This window comes from Lygodium microphyllum, chromosome 30 (assembly GCF_053477565.2).
Source record: "Lygodium microphyllum isolate KBCC chromosome 30, Lygodium_microphyllum_v1.1.10, whole genome shotgun sequence".
Lineage (NCBI taxonomy): Eukaryota > Viridiplantae > Streptophyta > Polypodiopsida > Schizaeales > Lygodiaceae > Lygodium > Lygodium microphyllum.
The window spans coordinates 37,316,534-37,333,056 of record NC_141164.1 but is presented as its reverse complement, the minus strand read 5'-3'; the positions used below and the strand labels follow the sequence as shown (position 1 = coordinate 37,333,056).

The 16,523-nt window shown below is 39.5% G+C and overlaps 2 protein-coding genes across 5 annotated transcripts; one reads left to right on the top strand and one right to left on the bottom strand.

Annotated features, from left to right (window-relative positions):
• Positions 1-2,491: 2,491 nt before the first annotated feature.
• Positions 2,492-10,034, top strand: LOC148009743 (monooxygenase 2-like). Of its 2 annotated transcripts, XM_087672304.1 has the most exons (6): positions 2,494-3,401; positions 4,550-4,696; positions 8,090-8,152; positions 8,276-8,441; positions 8,743-8,968; positions 9,336-10,034. In XM_087672304.1, the coding sequence occupies exons 1-6, from the start codon at positions 3,073-3,075 to the stop codon at positions 9,887-9,889; spliced, it is 1,485 nt and encodes a 494-aa protein (XP_087528430.1). In that variant the 5' UTR covers positions 2,494-3,072; the 3' UTR covers positions 9,890-10,034. The 2 variants fall into 2 exon arrangements, with proteins under 2 accessions (XP_087528431.1, XP_087528430.1); XM_087672305.1 differs by lacking the exon at positions 4,550-4,696 and having other exon boundaries at positions 2,492-3,401.
• Positions 10,035-13,258: 3,224 nt separating this feature from the next.
• Positions 13,259-16,028, bottom strand: LOC148009742 (uncharacterized). 3 transcript variants are annotated; one of them, XM_087673395.1, is made up of 4 exons: positions 15,686-16,027; positions 15,222-15,323; positions 14,317-15,144; positions 13,259-14,231 (listed from the first exon to the last, which is right to left on the bottom strand). In XM_087673395.1, exons 3-4 carry the CDS (start codon positions 14,512-14,514, stop codon positions 14,196-14,198), a joined length of 234 nt encoding a protein of 77 aa, XP_087529521.1. In that variant the 5' UTR covers positions 14,515-15,144; positions 15,222-15,323; positions 15,686-16,027; the 3' UTR covers positions 13,259-14,195. The 3 variants fall into 3 exon arrangements, with proteins under 3 accessions (XP_087529521.1, XP_087529520.1, XP_087529522.1); XM_087673394.1 differs by having other exon boundaries at positions 13,265-15,144; positions 15,686-16,025; XM_087673396.1 differs by having other exon boundaries at positions 13,270-15,144; positions 15,638-16,028.
• Between the last annotated feature and the right edge of the window lie 495 nt (positions 16,029-16,523).

Sequence of the window (16,523 nt, the reverse complement as noted above, 5' to 3'; positions counted from 1 at the left end):
ACAAAAATAAAAAATATTAAATCTTTTAGGGACATAATACATTTCTTGTACTTGCTCAGGTTCATCGCATTTGACCCAAGTTACCCCTTGGAATTTGCGGTTAAGAATTCCTCAAAGAAATTATATGCATACAATAAAATCTTATTTTACGCATGTAGCTTCTGTTGCCTATTCATAGAATAAAGGCCTACTAGCTATTTTTATTTATGAAAATTAGTCCCTGAAGATCCATGACGGATGCTTGGTTGATGGTATGCACAGCTTCATTTATAATCCTTGTACCCGTCATTCTGTTTGTAATAATTATGTCAGCAGTGTTATTGGCAGCTCCTGCCTCTGCAACCTTCGTAGCTTTCTTCTTCGGGGCCATGGTTTTTAATCGTGAGATCACAAAAAGGGAATTTGGCAAAGAAGCTTGGGGATAGTTAGATTGATAGAATTTTGATTGATTGGGGGGGGGGGGGGGGGGGGGGGGGGGGGGGAGGAAGCGATCACCAAAAATTTTAAGAAATCGAGAAGAGTCTTGATTCCACAGGGGGGAATAAGATAGAAGGGATAGAGGAATTGAATTCGAGGGCTCGCGAAGTAAACTCATTGTCTTCTTGATGAGAAATTCATGTGCTCACACTTCTCTTGCCCCACTCTCTCTTGCTCTATACTCTTGAGAAGGGCCTCCCCCCTCTTACTCCAACTGTCCTAAATGGCTCCATATGCCTCTTATTTATAGCTAAATTAGAGAAGAAGGGTTGTGGCTAAGAAAAAAAGTTCTTTATAGAGGGGATCTTAGCAAAATCAACAATTTGAAGCTTCCAAGATGCAATATGCTGCTCAGATCACAAATCTGATGGTTCCATTGGCTCCGAAAGGGGGATAAAACCCTAGGATACCTACTTAGAATTCTTCTAGATTACTCCTTGTTCGGAGTGATGTTTGCTACCTGTAAACTGCGATCGCAACGCATGTGATTTCGTCTATCCTTCTTTTTGCATTAAATCTCCAAAATTGGCTTAAAAAGCCACTTTTTTTTTACATACCACCACGTTCTAGAAGTTTTCATAGCTTTTTAGGATATTTACAATCAATAATATCCAATACATAAAAAAATGCTAGTTTTGTCCAAAAATCTAATATTTTTGGACCATCCATACTATAGACACTAACACTAATGACTAATATGGCTTATAAATCTCGTCACGCGGTAACTTCTGTGACGGGTGGCTACAGTCCTTATCAGTCCGAGAAAATGTCGGGTTACGATCCTCGGGCTTTTTTGCTCGAGATCTTCTCTATTTAATGATTTTAGAGTTCTTCAAGTCTATTTTGCGATATGTTGGGAAGATTGAAATTAAAGTCGGGATATCACACTTAGTGACCTTGATCAACCAGCTCATCCACTACACCTTAACAATGAGACACATTTAGGAGGGTTCAATCTACCTAAGAGTCAGACTTGTCTTTTTTGGGCACATTTGCAAACTTCTTTATAGCCTTCCAACAACAAGGAGAGCAACAAGATGTCCCTAAATAGAGAGTATTGGATGTTGGTGCCTTCACTAAGGATATAAATTAGTAAATCCAATATATATAAATCCATAGTGTTGGTTGTTCAAGTCATAAGTTCAACCTTGGCATCATGGTTGGGGGCATGGAATACCTAATGCAAGAAGTGGCACAATATGAGATTCAAAGAGTGGAAGGTAGGAAGGCTAATGGACCGACTATTAAGCTTTTTTAAAAGGAGAGAGAGAGAGAGAGAGAGAGAGAGAGAGAGAGGTCTATTGTGGTAGGAGTGTTTTCCACTCTTGACTTGTTTTGATGTTGCCTGAATTATTTCCATAATGTTCTTTTAACATCACAACATGCAAATACAAATGTCTCAATTATATGTAGAATGGGTACAAAACTAATGCATTGGAATGCTATGATCTAGAATCCTATGTTTTGCAGCTTTATTAAGGAAAGTAGAATAAAAGAGTTATAGTGCTTTTTGGTCTCAAGGCAAATTCAAAGTGAGATCTTATTCAATGAACTACTTTCGCTAGAAGGCAACTTGATATATAGCTTCTTGTTTCACATTTGAAAACAGGAAAGTGCAATTGCACTTAGAAACAACTACATTAAGAGCATAGAAAATGTGGAAAAGGTGCATGAATGCAAGTAATCACATGAAGGACAAAAGCTAATGTTCACAAGGGTGGAAATGCCAATATACCTATTGCGATGTGATTCATAGCTGGATGAATAGATGTGAATTTAGTAATGAAAATAACTTAAGACTAGGCAACCAAAATGAAAGTATGTCATAAGATATGAGAGAAAGAGAGAGAGAGGAGCAGCATGCAAAACATGAATAAGCTAAAATCTCCAAAAGGGTTAGAATGTGCTTAGACCTTCTATTAATTTATTAGTCGTAATAATTAATAGACAAAATAATGTTAAGGTATCGATTTAGTTAGGATGTGAATGACGATGAACAGTCGTGAAGGGGAAGAATCGGGGTCAAGATACGACTCTGGTCTCCTGGCACGTTTCTATTCTTGATGAAAGGCAAATGAAATGTGAATACTGGCTTGCTTTCCTTTTTCCTTCGTATTTTCCAAGAGGCGTCGGGCCTCGAGACTAGCTCTGTGATGTGCTCAATGACGCAACCAGGCTTTCCGTCACTCTCCTGTCTCTCCAGACACTCATTACAGATAAATTCACGGCTAGATGGGTCTATATAGCCTTGTCTCTCACATTCCCTTGTGCACGCACTCACAGAGAGAGAGAGAGAGAGAGAGAGAGAGAGAGAGATAGAGAGAGAGAGAGAGTGAGAGAGAGCGCTTGAAGTGCATTCGGGAATGTGAAATAAGTGCTTGTGCAATAAGCGCATTCGGGAGTGCACTTGTGATTACTAGTGAACTCCTGGTTCAATTTGGGGTGTCATTGATCAATTAGTGAATTCAGTGTGCAATTCGATTTGCTATCCATCAATTAGTGAATCAATTCAGTGTGCTTCAGCGTGTGCTATTGTTCAATCCTCACAGCCCAAGACAGCTCGGGTCTGAGAGACGAACAGAGGGAGGGAGCGACATGGCCAGCTCAATATTCCTTCAAGCCTTGTTACCACAGCCACCCAGCTGCTCCCTGGATGGCCATCATTCGACTTGCCCGGTGATGCTTCCGAAGCAGAGATTGCGATCTAAATTTGCTGTTGGCGTTCGGGCTTCATCGTTTGCGGGCCCATCCAGCAGAGAAGCCCCCATTGCTGTTGCAGCTGCGGCCGTTGCCTCTCCTGTCAGCCCGGGCAATATTGAGCAAGTAGAAATCAGTGGCATTAATAGTTCACCTCGCGAGCTTGAGGATGTCGTTATCATCGGTGGTGGAATTGCAGGCTTGGCTGCTGCTCTAGCCCTCCACAGGTTGGCCTTATGTTACACATGCAAGCATACTTACATACATTCATGTACTCCAACAAAAATACATGCCTAGTGTTTCCTGCAATGCTTTATCACAAGATGTTTTTGACATTTTCCCATGTGGGAAAAGGGCTATTTTCCTTGTTTCTCCTATGAGTGTTCAACATGATGAGCTTCTACGTGGGAGGCTATGCATACCTAGGGGCTGGCAGCCTTCTGCCCCCAAGCGTACCTAGCTAGGTATGCATAGCCTCCCACGTAGAAGCTCATGATGTTGTTGTAATTCATAATGTGGAATTACAATGGGAATTTGTTTTAAACTTCTGTTATGTATGCTAACGGTGAGAGACCTCAAAGGTTTGAAAACCCACAAAAGTTTGCATCCAAGAAAATGACAAAAACAAATTGTGATCAAGGCATAACACAGTCAATAAGTAAGGTCATAAGGTAGTGTTACAATACCCTAAAAATCATAATTCGGCAGCACTGATCCATCCTAAATTTCAACATAGAAGTTTTTCAAAGTGAATAGTGTTGGTACCTGCACCTTGCCATCAATGATCTGAATACCACCTGTGAAGAAGAACTGAACACATGAACCCGGAGTAATTTCTATGGTATCACATGCCTCTGCAGCTTTCTACTGGATGGATTGATCAGAGTAGCTAGTGGACTCACATCCGGAAACATACATGCATATACCCACACATGTAACTTATGGACTTGTGGTGATTTAAAGTCACAGATATACATACCACAACAATTTAAACACACACTCTCTACAGCTTGGCACAGCCAGCTAAGCACTGCGCTACAGTGTTATTTGCTGATCCCTCTATGGAGAACTCCAGATTCTACTGCATGCCATATGGCAATCTTGCATGCTGCAGCATGGCAACATTAAGTGCATGCCATGGTGAAGAGGATATGAAGTTACTTATAGTCTTATAAGGTTCATGAAACTACAATTTTGAGGCCTTTGAATTATTCGTGTGATCACTACATTCACTATTTGTTTACCTGTTTGTTGGATGTTATTGTTCATCCTTCTTGGGTGTAAACAAAGCATGGAATCGAGTCCTAGCTTTCTTTATACAACTTTTGGTAAGTGGGTCTATAGATAATCTGATGATGTATGCCAATATTTGCAGGTTGGGCATCAAATCAATCCTATTAGAACAATCTGACAGGTTGAGGACTGCTGGTTCTACTATTGGAATTTGGACAAATGCATGGAGAGCTCTTGAAACTTTGGGTGTAGCAGAGGGTTTACGTGACAGGTTTCCTAGGATCACAGGGTAAGACCAATTTCACTTTTCAGGGAACTGTATTGCATTTCATATAAGCATTGTTTGTGTTTTGGTGAAATTTTCTCTGAATGCCCATGTGAACAAAGTTACTCTGATTCAGCAAATTTTTTATATTTTTTTGTGGTGATGTTATGATATTCTATAGGTTCTGATCTGCCTGTAGAAAGAATCTGGAAGTTATTGGCATCTAGCATGTTGGAAAGAAATCTTTGTGCTTTAAAAAATGCACAAAAATTATTTTGCAAAATGTTGAGTTGAACAAAAAGAAAGAGCTTTATTGTCCTGTTGTGCTAAACATTGGTGTTTCCAGCCAAGCATATTAACAGGAGCAAGGATCTGATTGCTGGAAAGGAATGTGATCTGATGAATATATCCAGATCTTATTAAAGGTTCTATAAAAAGAGGCTTGAACGGTGGGCTAGCACTGTGAATTCTAGTTGTAAACAGGAAATAAGACTAGAAAGTGTAATGATAAGCCAGGCGTAAGATTTCTTGCCTTAATAGAACAGGACAGTGGGCTGTCTTGGCTTAGCTTAAGAGAAATTTAATTATCTTGATGCTCAAAAGGTTTGGAACCTTTCTGAGTGTGGGTTTGGTAAATTTGGATGCTGATGATAATTAAGACGTTTGTTCTGTCAGAAAAATGTGCAGCAATGGAAGCAAACAGACATTGCTGTAATAGACTGCAAGAACACGATGAACAATAAGGAATACTGCAAGAATACAAGAACCAGAAGAGAATGTGTTAGGAAAATGGGATCCGTGTACGAAGGCACAAGAACAGTAAAAAGGCTTGGTAATTGAGTTCCCAATGGTGCACACGACTCTCTCAACTTGGAAGCAGTGGTGTTGAAGGATGTGTATCTGATGGATGATAGTGGAGCAGAGAATGGGCAATAAAGTTATGCTAGAAAACACCAGTCAGCCAGCCATGAGGGTGCCCAAAGATATGGGTCAGCAGTCACAAAACATTTGGCATAAAATAACTGAAATGCACATTAAGTGCCTAGACTCACACACCCGTGAGATGTAGTTTGCTAACGCCCTCTCTCAGATCATGAGTGACCAGTACAATAAATTATAAAATGATAATGATTATCATAGTACATACAACAATGATCATTAAATATGACCATGGATACCCAAGTAATAGGTGATCAAGCCACCACCAAGGTGCCTTGGAAAGAAGACACTAATCTCAATGTTGATCGTACCAATCCCTGACCACAAAAAGTAGTAATAGCTGGATCCCAATGCTTGTCACATTGATGCCCTATAGTAGCATATGTGACCATGGATTCCCCACCTTTGGCTAGACCACTAAAGTGTCCCTCATGTGAGCTTGGAATAGGAGCAAAGACCACTTTCTATCAAAGAAAACAACTCATCATGAATCTGAATGTCAATCCAAGCTCCAAGATTTCAAAACTTGCCAAACTTCAAAACTTGCCAAATCCACTTTATTTGTGTATCGATGAGGCTAGGATACTCCACCACTACTACTCTCTAACACTTCCTCTCTGGCACTAAAAAGTCATGAGGGATGCAAGAACACAATGCTAGAAAGTGAAAGAGGAGGCCTTAACAGAGTTTATGTGCTAAGCAAAACAAGAGCCCTTTGTAGCCTTAGGCTTTGCCTTGAGGCTCGGTGGGACGGCCGGAGTCAAATTTTGATTTGGAAGACGAGAATGATGATGATTCGTTGGAGTCCACACCCTTCTTATTCTTATTCTCCTTCTGTTGTGCCACTAGTGTCTTCCATTCCTTTCTAAGATGCCCCTTCTTACCACAGCAATAACACTATGCTTTTTTCTTCTTTTGCTAGTCAATCCCTCTATGACGTTGTAAAAGGTTCCTACTTGCCCCCATGTCAAGATGGTAGCCTCCCATGTAAACACAAAGAAACCTCATGCTCAAGCAACATATAGGTTATATTCTCAAAACCAATAGGTGCCACTAATGTTTGTGCTCATAAGGTGTTGGCTACACCTACAAACTCAAGAGGAAGCTTGTAGAGAACAATCTCCACAAGATATGCTTTTGGAAGGGTAGAGTTCATGTGTCGAAGTTGATCTTCTGTTTGCATCACCCAAAGAACGAATGACTAAATATTATCTATCGTCTCAGACCTGATAGTCTTAAGTTGACCGTACAGGGTCACAACTCACATGGTCGGCAAAGCCTTGTACATAAAGCTATAACTTCTCCCACACTTCTAAAGACGTCTTGTAAGTGTTAACTACCAGAAGAACTTCTTTAGAGATGCATTGGAGAAGAGCAAAGTAGATATGGGAATTATCTATCTCCAAAGTAAGCACAACTTCCTTATAATTGTCTTCCTCCCAATCATTTTGAATAGGAGAGGTATCTAGGGATGTAAGATGGCTCCTAAAACGATGTACCACATCATACATGTGCTTCTGTACAAACCAACCTTTCATGACCATACTCCAAGTGAGATAATCAACTCTCTTAAGCTTGTCATCAATAGAGCAACATGGAGGTGCCATTGTAGATGATGTGCAAAGAAGATGAAAGGAGTGAAGAGGTTGGAGAGAGAGACACACTTGTGGAGAGAGAACCCAAAAGCACAAGTTTGACATTTCAAGCGAAGTACAGTTCAAAAGACAAGAGGAACAAAAGTGAGGATATTGTAGTGACAAAAGCATGACAAACACATGTGAGCTGTCCTCTAAGAAAATCAGCCTGAAAATGCAAACTTGCTGAAAATGCAAACTGCTAGAGAGCAGGTCTGCATGATAAAAAAAGAAAAATGGCTGCAAAACCAGCAAAGTGTCAGCTGTACCAGCAAATCATCAGTATTTTGGGCGAAAGAGAGGCTAGATCAGCAGGCAGCAGATTTGTCATAAATGGCACCAAGATCAGATGAGGTGATCTGACATTGTTGGTACAACTTGGTTCAATGGTTGCAAATTGGTGTCAGCTGTGCAAATATCAGGGCTTAAACCACTGTCTCTATGAAATAAAGTAGCAGTTCCACCTTGCAAAGCTTGGGGTTAGTGTAATGGGACTTTGATGAAAATAGTTCATCTGGACAAACAAACAAGATTGGTAGAAATCTTTTTGTAATAAGTGCATGAATTAAGTGTGTCATGTCAAATCTTGCTTTCTTTCAGATAGTTCATTAAGCTGTAAATCAAGTACATCAGGAGTCTGTGATCCTTATACGAAAGGATTAACAAAATGCTTAACACAATTTGCTAGTCCTACTCGATTTATAGCTCATTCACATGGATTTTGATTTCTTTTCAAGTTCAAAGATTCATCCATATCTCTGGCATGTGAATCAAGATCCAAATTCTTCCCATCTTGAATGTTGTAAAGTGAGAGTGATCTGGATCTAAAATGTTACTTGTGCAGATTCAGAATTTGTGCATCAGATGGAAATGACTTGGTTAACTTGCCGTTTCGAGAAGCTGGAAGGTAACTCAATTTGTGTACATACGTGTTTGACAAAAACAAGAAAGACACCAGATGTACAATTTTATGTGTGACCTCTCCATAAATGAAGATTATAATTATTTACACTGCACATGATGCCAACAGGGATGTTGAGTTACGTGGTGTTGAGAGGAAGGCATTGCTTGAAGCTCTAAGAGAACCTTTACCAAAGCAAAGCATCCATTATAATGCTCGAGTGGTTGCTGTAAGGAGGATGACAGGGGGTTATACTGAAGTAGAACTTGAGAATGGTTCAAAAATACAAACCAAGGTCTGTGTGTGTGTGTGTGTGTGTGTGTTTGCACAGGCACGTGTGTGATGAATTTTCTTTCCACACACTTGCACATTAGGACAAGTTTATATGTCATTCACCTTGGTTAACCTGTATTTGTGGTGCTAGAACCTGATCTTACCCATCTAGCCTACATTTGTAGAGTTGTGCTACAAAAATCGCTTCTAGTTTTGTTTCAGTCATTTGCAGCATATGCTCAGGAAACTGTTTGTATTTTGTGTTATTCTTTGTATTGCAAGGAACAAGTCACCTATGACTGTTGATTACATGGATTTTGTAGGTCCTTGTTGGATGTGATGGTGTCCGATCTGTTGTAGCAAGATGGATGGGCTTAAAAGATACACGATATTGTGGATATATTGCAATAAGAGGTGTAGGAGTATACCCTGAGGGACACAAATTCAAGTCAGTTGCAACCCAAATGCTTGGGAATGGCGTTCGAGCAGGTGGAGTGCCCATGGATTCCAACAGAGTCTACTGGTTTGTGCTTTTCAACAGTCCTTCAGGTGATTTACTTCTTGGCTCGTTGGTTTGAACGAAATTCTTTCGCATGCAGTGGTGATCAAGTCAATCTTTTCAGTGTTATCAATATGTTGGAATCAAGTGATGTTTATCCTGTTCAAGACAAGTCTTTTGAGCCAAGCTCTCTCTTAGAGACACTGACCAACTGAGGTGGTTGGTGTTATCTATGGTGATCAATTATGTTACGTACTGTTTTAGCAGATTAGTTTTGCACGGCCAACTTAGGCACTGCTGCTGTGTCAGCCTTTAATAGACAGACCACTTTGTCGTACATAATACAAAGTTGTAATTTGCGCAACTCAAATTTCATCTTTTGTCCTGATATTTCCTGTGTGTTTTTACCTTGGACAGAAGAGAGAATTACAGATCCTGAACTGGTGAGGAAGGAAGCTCTAAGCTATGTGAAAGGATGGCCAGACATAATCACAGATATGATAAATGCCTCTCCATCAGAGACACTAAGTCGAAGGGCGATATCAGACCGGTGGAATTGGCAGTTTTCAGGGTCAACTCTGCATAGAGGTGGGGTGACTTTAGCAGGTGATGCAATGCATCCAATGACCCCGAACCTTGGGCAAGGGGGCTGCTTGGCCCTGGAAGATGCTGTGATCCTTGGTCGTACACTGGCCAAAGTATTACGGAGAGAGTACACACAGGTTGGAGATGGGCCAATGAAAGAAATAAATGCATCCAAAGAAATGGAAAACATAGAGCTTGCCCTCAAATCCTACACAGAGCAGAGAAAACACCGTGTTCTGCCTTTGGCTGTCCGGTCTTTTGCTATTGGGGTGTTGCTGCAGCTGGACATTGACATTGTCTGTAAAGCACGAAATCTACTGCTACCAAGAATTCTTCGAGTAGAACAGTTCATCGACCACACATTCTATGATTGTGGGACATTGTGAGCGTGTTATGTATGCACCCTATTCAGCCATGCTTCTTGTTCTACCATATGGTCAAATGAGAAATTTCTAGTAGCAGAGGAGCTGCTACTTCATTGTAGCAAATGAGGAATGTTTTTTTGAAATCTAGGAAAGCCTTATTAATCTCTACGTGGCAGCCTAGTCAGCTAGGGTAGTGTCACAAATAGTGTGATGGGCCATTTATAGGAATTGGAAATCCTCACTATTTTTTTGGAAGAATATGGCTAGGTTATTCGAGGTAAATACAAAGGCAAGAAAGTTGTAGCTCAAGTCAGAGCTAAATCAAGTTAGAAAAGGGAATCTATCAATCAAAAACTATGCATTAAAAAGTGAGTATTTGTAATGAAGTGCAAACAACACTCATTTTAATAGAGAATATGTGGAAAATACTCTAGCCACATTGGCATTAGTACATAAGATGTCAGAGGGTTATTTTTTTAACCATTCATTGAGTAGCAAGACAACACACCATGTGGACATTGTTCTCCAAGCAAGTGATAAAATACTAAGAGTTAATTCATTCACATCCTCATAATTCTAGCCCAAGTTTGCGTTAGTAGGCCATCATCTTTGGCACAATTCAATGTAACTATTTGACTTACTGCTGAAGGTATCCAAGGTGGCCCTAGCTCATTACAACAAAAAGGCCTACACCCTTTGTAAGTGAGAAAGACTTTGTTAGATTCCAAAATGTGTCGATCCTTTGTTGACTATGTTAATCATGTTGCCTAATAGCACAGCATGAGGTTAAGTTTAAGATGGTGGGGTATAGTTGCAAGCATAAAGCAAAGGCTTTAAGAAATTTCAGATGTAAATGTATGCAAGAGAGTTGCAAATTTTTGCAAGAGGTTGCTTTATCATACAATGAAGTGGCTAACATGGAGAATTCATTACTGTCTACAATTGCAAGGACTAGACTTAAAATTTAGATGCCATGTTTTTTTTTTGGACTTAATAGTATTAGCCATTTTCCATCCTAGGTAAGTGACCTAAAATTTTGAAATTCAATCCTTACTTTCATTTTTTGGGAAGGCATGTCTCATGCTAGGAGCCTTTGGGCTAAGCTAGCTTCATGATTCCCTTTATGGGGTTGGTAGAAATCGATATAGGGTTCCTCAAAAGCACCTTCGTAATCACTCCCCACACGAATAGAAAACACTAATTTAGAAGCATACAAGATGTTGGAAAATTAGTGAACAAAAGATGCACCACTTCAAACAATGGAACTCCATTGTGGGAGTATGTATTGTATGCATTATTGATCATCAAAAGCACAAGAAGTCTGAATTCTACAAGTAGACAAAAACTATTTACAATATTATGATGACAATAAAATGCACTAGCTTAGAACAACACATCCACCCATACTTCATAAGATTAATATGAAAGGAGCTATACAACTACCCAAAGGCCAAATTAGAAAAGCACCCTTCAAATGCAAGTATATCAACCAATCCATCTAAACTAACAAAAGCACCCACCTTTGTTTGATATTCAAACCTTCACCAATAAAGCATGTCTCAATAAGGGTACTCTTGGGGAGGCAAATGAAGACTTAACGAGAGAATCGAAATACATGTTTTACACCTTCAAGGGCATGTAGTTGTTACTCTAAGGGCATGGGCACTCATGTCATAAAAGATACCTCCTTCTTAGATAGTATGATGTCTAGTAATGACTATCTCCAACTTTCCCTTTCCCTTTACCTCAATGTTATCCCCCATTATATCTATGAAAAGTGTCTCACCTATTATTAGGTCACTTAGTAGAATATTATTTGTTGTAATGGTGGTTAATAAGAAACTTTAAAAAAAAAAAAGTTGCTTCGACATAGGCTATTAATATATTCCAAAGTAAGGTCATATTTCTATGCAACTCTTCAAGTGAAAAGCAAAATTTAGAGTGATATTCATCCAATCCCTCCCATCAAGAAAACATGTACATGCATGAACTTAGCTGAGTCAATCAGTAGACATAAGGATAAAGGATAACATCCACAAATTTTCAGTATCAAGTGCTCTCTTCAACATTAAATGAGGCACATTTGATGTGGTACAAGCTCTAGCAAAAATAGAAGAATGATCTTACACAATATAGTGTGGTGGGAGCCATCAAACCTTGTGAACTAGTGAAATTGGACAATAGACTTTGATCATTCAATAGTTGATCTTAACTATAGCTTATCTAGATCCACTTATCTCAAACTTATCAAACTCCAAAAATACCCTAAAATGAGTAATGACCTATATTTAATGGTTCCCCTCCATTTTGGCTGCCCAACTCAAAAATGTCTACCACAAAGTCTTCTAGTCATGAAACGTCAAATCCAAGGGGTTGCACAACGCCATGTTTTTAAATGTTGGATGTGAAAAGAAAATGGTAAACCAAAAACATTTAATAAATCAAAGAGGCAAGACTTTGATACAACTAGTGTGAAAAGATCCAAAAGAAACAGTCAATGGTGAAGATGAGATGAGGTCTATGTGTAAGACTAGGAGGAGGAGAAAGAGTTATCATTGTAACCTATGAAGAGCTTCTCACATCATTTTAACATTATCCTCCAATCTTTATAGGTTATTACGCTAGCTTGTCTTCAAAAGCTTTGTGAAAAGAGGACTACAATCTTTGCCACTAAAATATTATGCACAAACACATCAAAATATTTGTTGAAGTGTCCAAAAAATTTGTTTTGCTAACACTTTATAAAAGTCATGAAAACCTCTAAATAATCCTTTCCAAGTTCCAATAGTGCATGTATTGTGCAGTCAATCATTGGAAGCATTCAAGCAAACAATAATCAAGGCCCTCACATTTCATGGAGTGATTCTATTGGACAAGTGCTTCTTCAATAGCTTTGGAATACCTTAATGGCTTACCACATTATCATTTTGCAACTAAGTGACAAAAGATATGGGGCAATCTAAGTGAAAGCCTAATGTTGAACTATATTACCCCTCATTGTACCCTTTTTCATGTCATAAGACACATTTGATCGCCCTTAAAGACAGTGCCTCCCCTTCAACCATTAGCTGAGAAAGCAAGCAAGAGCCATACTAGCACTTCTCCTATGCAAAAAATAAGATAGCTTGCAAGTCTAATGAATAGCACAGCCAACAGGCCACACTAGCACTGTACCTTTTCTTTTCTCCATAAAACACGTCACCCACCTTCCAAACATTAGCCAAAAGAGCAAGCAAGAGCCCCACAAGCACTTTTCCTGTCACAAATGAGATAACTTGCAAGCAAGACCCTCATCAGTGACGTGTATGTTACATCAGTATAGCATTTCAATTTCAATTCATTTGACCTGCTACAAAAGTATTAAAAAATATCATGCAAGTGTTATTTGATTTGAATAGTAAAATTTCCCATTCAGAAAGCAAGCCACACTGAAACTTTTGTGTTACAGGAGCATCTGATGGAGAAGATAAAGCATCTTATGTTACAAGTTAATTATGACAGATACCACACAGTTTTCCGGCTGTACCCCTTTCTGTAGTCATGTTGTACTTTGTTGCTGGCAGCCATCTGTACATAGTGGAGAGACATCCACGGCAGAATCACAAATTGGTCCTTTCACACCATTTTTAGATGCAGTGATGACCCTGCTAATACTAAACTTGTGTTTAGTATTAGTTAGTATTAGGAGGAAGACCATGCCTTTTGTACAGATGGTACATGGTACAATATGAATAAGTACCACCAGTTTGGTTCTCAATTGGCGATCAGGTACGAAGCTAGCTTAGTCCACCACAACCAGAATGTCTGACTTTCATAGGAAGTACCAGTTGCCAACAAAAGGTTTAATAAGATGACTTGATAGCAACAGCATGACTCAGAACCACTACAAGGGAATGGGGCAATAGTGATGGCCATTGGCGATACAAAAAAGTGGCATCACTAAAAGAGATGCAATAGCGACGAATTTATCGCGATGCGAATAACAATGACGGGGGCAATTTTTTCCATGAATAATTCCGTCACTTTAAACATCACTATTGGGTCTATGTTCACTATCTTTAAACATCGCTATTGGGTCTATATGTTATAGTGAACTGACATAATGGAAAAACCAAGCTAGTCATGCCTTTCAGACAATAGCATGACTATCAAGTAATGTAATGGAGAACCAAGCTAGTAATGCCTTTCAGGCTCTTTACTGCAGGCCACGGTAAATGATCCAAGGCTTGCCAAAGCAAATATCAGTCTCCAGCTGAAGCAGCCAAGACCCAGAGGGTGTTGACATCAATGACACCCAAACTCTTGGTAGGGCATACTGGCATGCTTCTCATACTGTTGAGAAGCTAATCAACTTCAAATATTTCTGAAGCCAACATTTCTGGTGTTATAACACAAGAATCCACAAATCCATAGGTATTTCCACTTGGAATTGCTGCAGTATTGTTTACCTGATTAACATTGTTCTCTTTTGTTTGGAAGTCCTGTGAACCAATGGCCTGAACCTTTGTGTCAATGCCAGCAGTAACATTTAGCTGATTAGCATAGCCCTCTTCAGTTTGAAAATCCTGTGAACCAACAGCATGCATCTTTTTGTCAATTCCAGTAGTAGAATGCCTATCTTCATGGCTGGACTCGTAGACCATCATAGCATCACTCACTTCTCCCACTTTGGCTTTAGCTTTGCTGGAAACAATATCAGGTTCACACTCAGGGTTTTGAGTGCCCACGATTTGTATTTTAGGAAGCTCATCTACATCACTGCTGCTTCAAGATGGGTTCCTAGGTAGCTCTCTTGATGACTGTGATCGTCTAGAATCCTCCATCAATGTTAGCTGCTCTTGTTGTGCCCCATTGGACATGTAAGATGCTTTATCAGCTTCAACTGTTTCACTCTCTACATGTGGATACTCTTCGGTGACTATTCTTACATCTCTTGTAAACACCTGGGCAATGTTCTCCCCAACAAACTGTGTCACACCACATTCTTCCTGAAACACCTGATTCTTTCCATTCGTATGATTTTCTATACCAGTGTTATTAACTTTGCACACTTCTGTATAGTCTTGGGATTGGCCTTCCGTTATTTCAGTATGCAAATAGTTTTCACATTCTTCCATGGACAAATTCTATTCATGAACTTCTGTTTCTATGGATTCATCTGCACACTCGGGCTCATATTCTACCAAAAGATGAACTTTTCCAGCATATTTTCCATGTAATTTTGCAGGATCACCTGCTAAATCAATCCAGATGTCGTTGCAGATATTCATATCCAGCTGAAAACAAAACTGTTTGCAGTAAGTTTGTGATGAAAAGCACAGATATGGCTGTTACTCCCATATGTCATTCAAACCTGGTTTAATGCCAACTCTGCGGTGCCTATATAGACATCTGAAGTTGTTTCATCCTCATTCATCATTTTAATCGTCAGCTTTTGAACTTCAGGATCCTTTACCTACAGTACAAAAACAGAATCAACAAATGATCACAAAAGATGCTCCAGTTCAGTGCCTTACCTTGAGGTGGTTGGCAAACAAGAAAGCGGTTTTAGTTTTTTTTTTTTTTTTTTTTTTTTTAATTATCAACAATGACTTGTGGGACTAAGGCAGGTCTATTATTCACAATAAAACACCCACTACAAGCTATGCATGAATTGTATGGAGAACTAGAAAAACCTCAAGAACGAGTGCAAGCTTGACAGTATACAACATATAGTTTAAGTTAGTGACTCAACGGCGATGATCCTCCATAAATACATAAAATTCCAACCTAAGAGCTGTCATTGTGCAGAGGGATGACTAGCCCGGTCTCACCCACCATTTGTTGAGCTTTGTGTTGGACACGGTAGCCAGTGTATGCCTACTTCATCAACAGATAGTCTCTCTTTGTAGTTTCATATATTGGCATAGAAATAGGCGTCCTACTTCACACGAGTCAGTGATCTTCTCTAAAGGACTTTCAAAAGTTGGAGATCCGATGGTGGCAATCTCAGGTTGATTGGTTCAGTCTCTGTAAAGAGCCTTCTGCAAGAAAAACGCCTTATCTTTATGGCTTAGAGTCACAAAGATTGACGGCTGAGCCTCATACAGACCAATTGTCAAGATGGCATCAGGGTTCACGCCTTATTAGAGCGCCAAAGACTGCTTAACTTAGTAAACAAAATAGGCAACTATATTGAAGTAAATAGGTACTCGGGCCATGATGAGTCTTCCTCCAAAATGCCATTTAGAAAGGCATCTTTGATTCCCATTTGGTAGATGGCCCAAATGTGGTGAGTGGTCAACCACAAAAGCAACCTAATGTATGTGAGATGAGCAGTAGGTGCAGAAAGACTCCTCATAATCTATGTGCTCTTTCTAAACAAAACCTTGCACAATTATCCACGCCTTATACTTGTCTAAAGTGCATACCTTGTGACGAAGATCCGTTTCTCTGTTGACCATCTTATTGCCCGAGTAAACTGTAAGGGTCCAAGTGTCGAGCTAAGAAATGCATTCCATGCTAATTAGCCTCTTAAACAGCCCCAAAACATGCTTATTTAATGAAAAACGCAAAATCGGTGCATGGTTCAAGAGAGTTTCTATGAAACCCTAATTTGGGAGGGTCCATCCACATCTATAAATAGACAAGCTACCCCTTTTCAGTCTTCATCCCT

What these genes read in the sequence shown, in the direction of transcription:
- LOC148009743 (XM_087672304.1), top strand. Translation starts at nt 3,073, where the DNA reads ATGGCCAGCTCAATATTCCTTCAAGCCTTGTTACCACAGCCACCCAGC. An exon ending in GCTGCTCTAGCCCTCCACAG is followed by an intron (nt 3,402 to 4,549) that starts GTTGGCCTTATG and finishes CAATATTTGCAG; the next exon opens with GTTGGGCATCAAATCAATCC. An exon ending in GTTCAAAAATACAAACCAAG is followed by an intron (nt 8,442 to 8,742) that starts GTCTGTGTGTGT and finishes TGGATTTTGTAG; the next exon opens with GTCCTTGTTGGATGTGATGG.
- LOC148009742 (XM_087673394.1), bottom strand. Translation starts at nt 14,514, where the DNA reads ATGATGGTCTACGAGTCCAGCCATGAAGATAGGCATTCTACTACTGGA.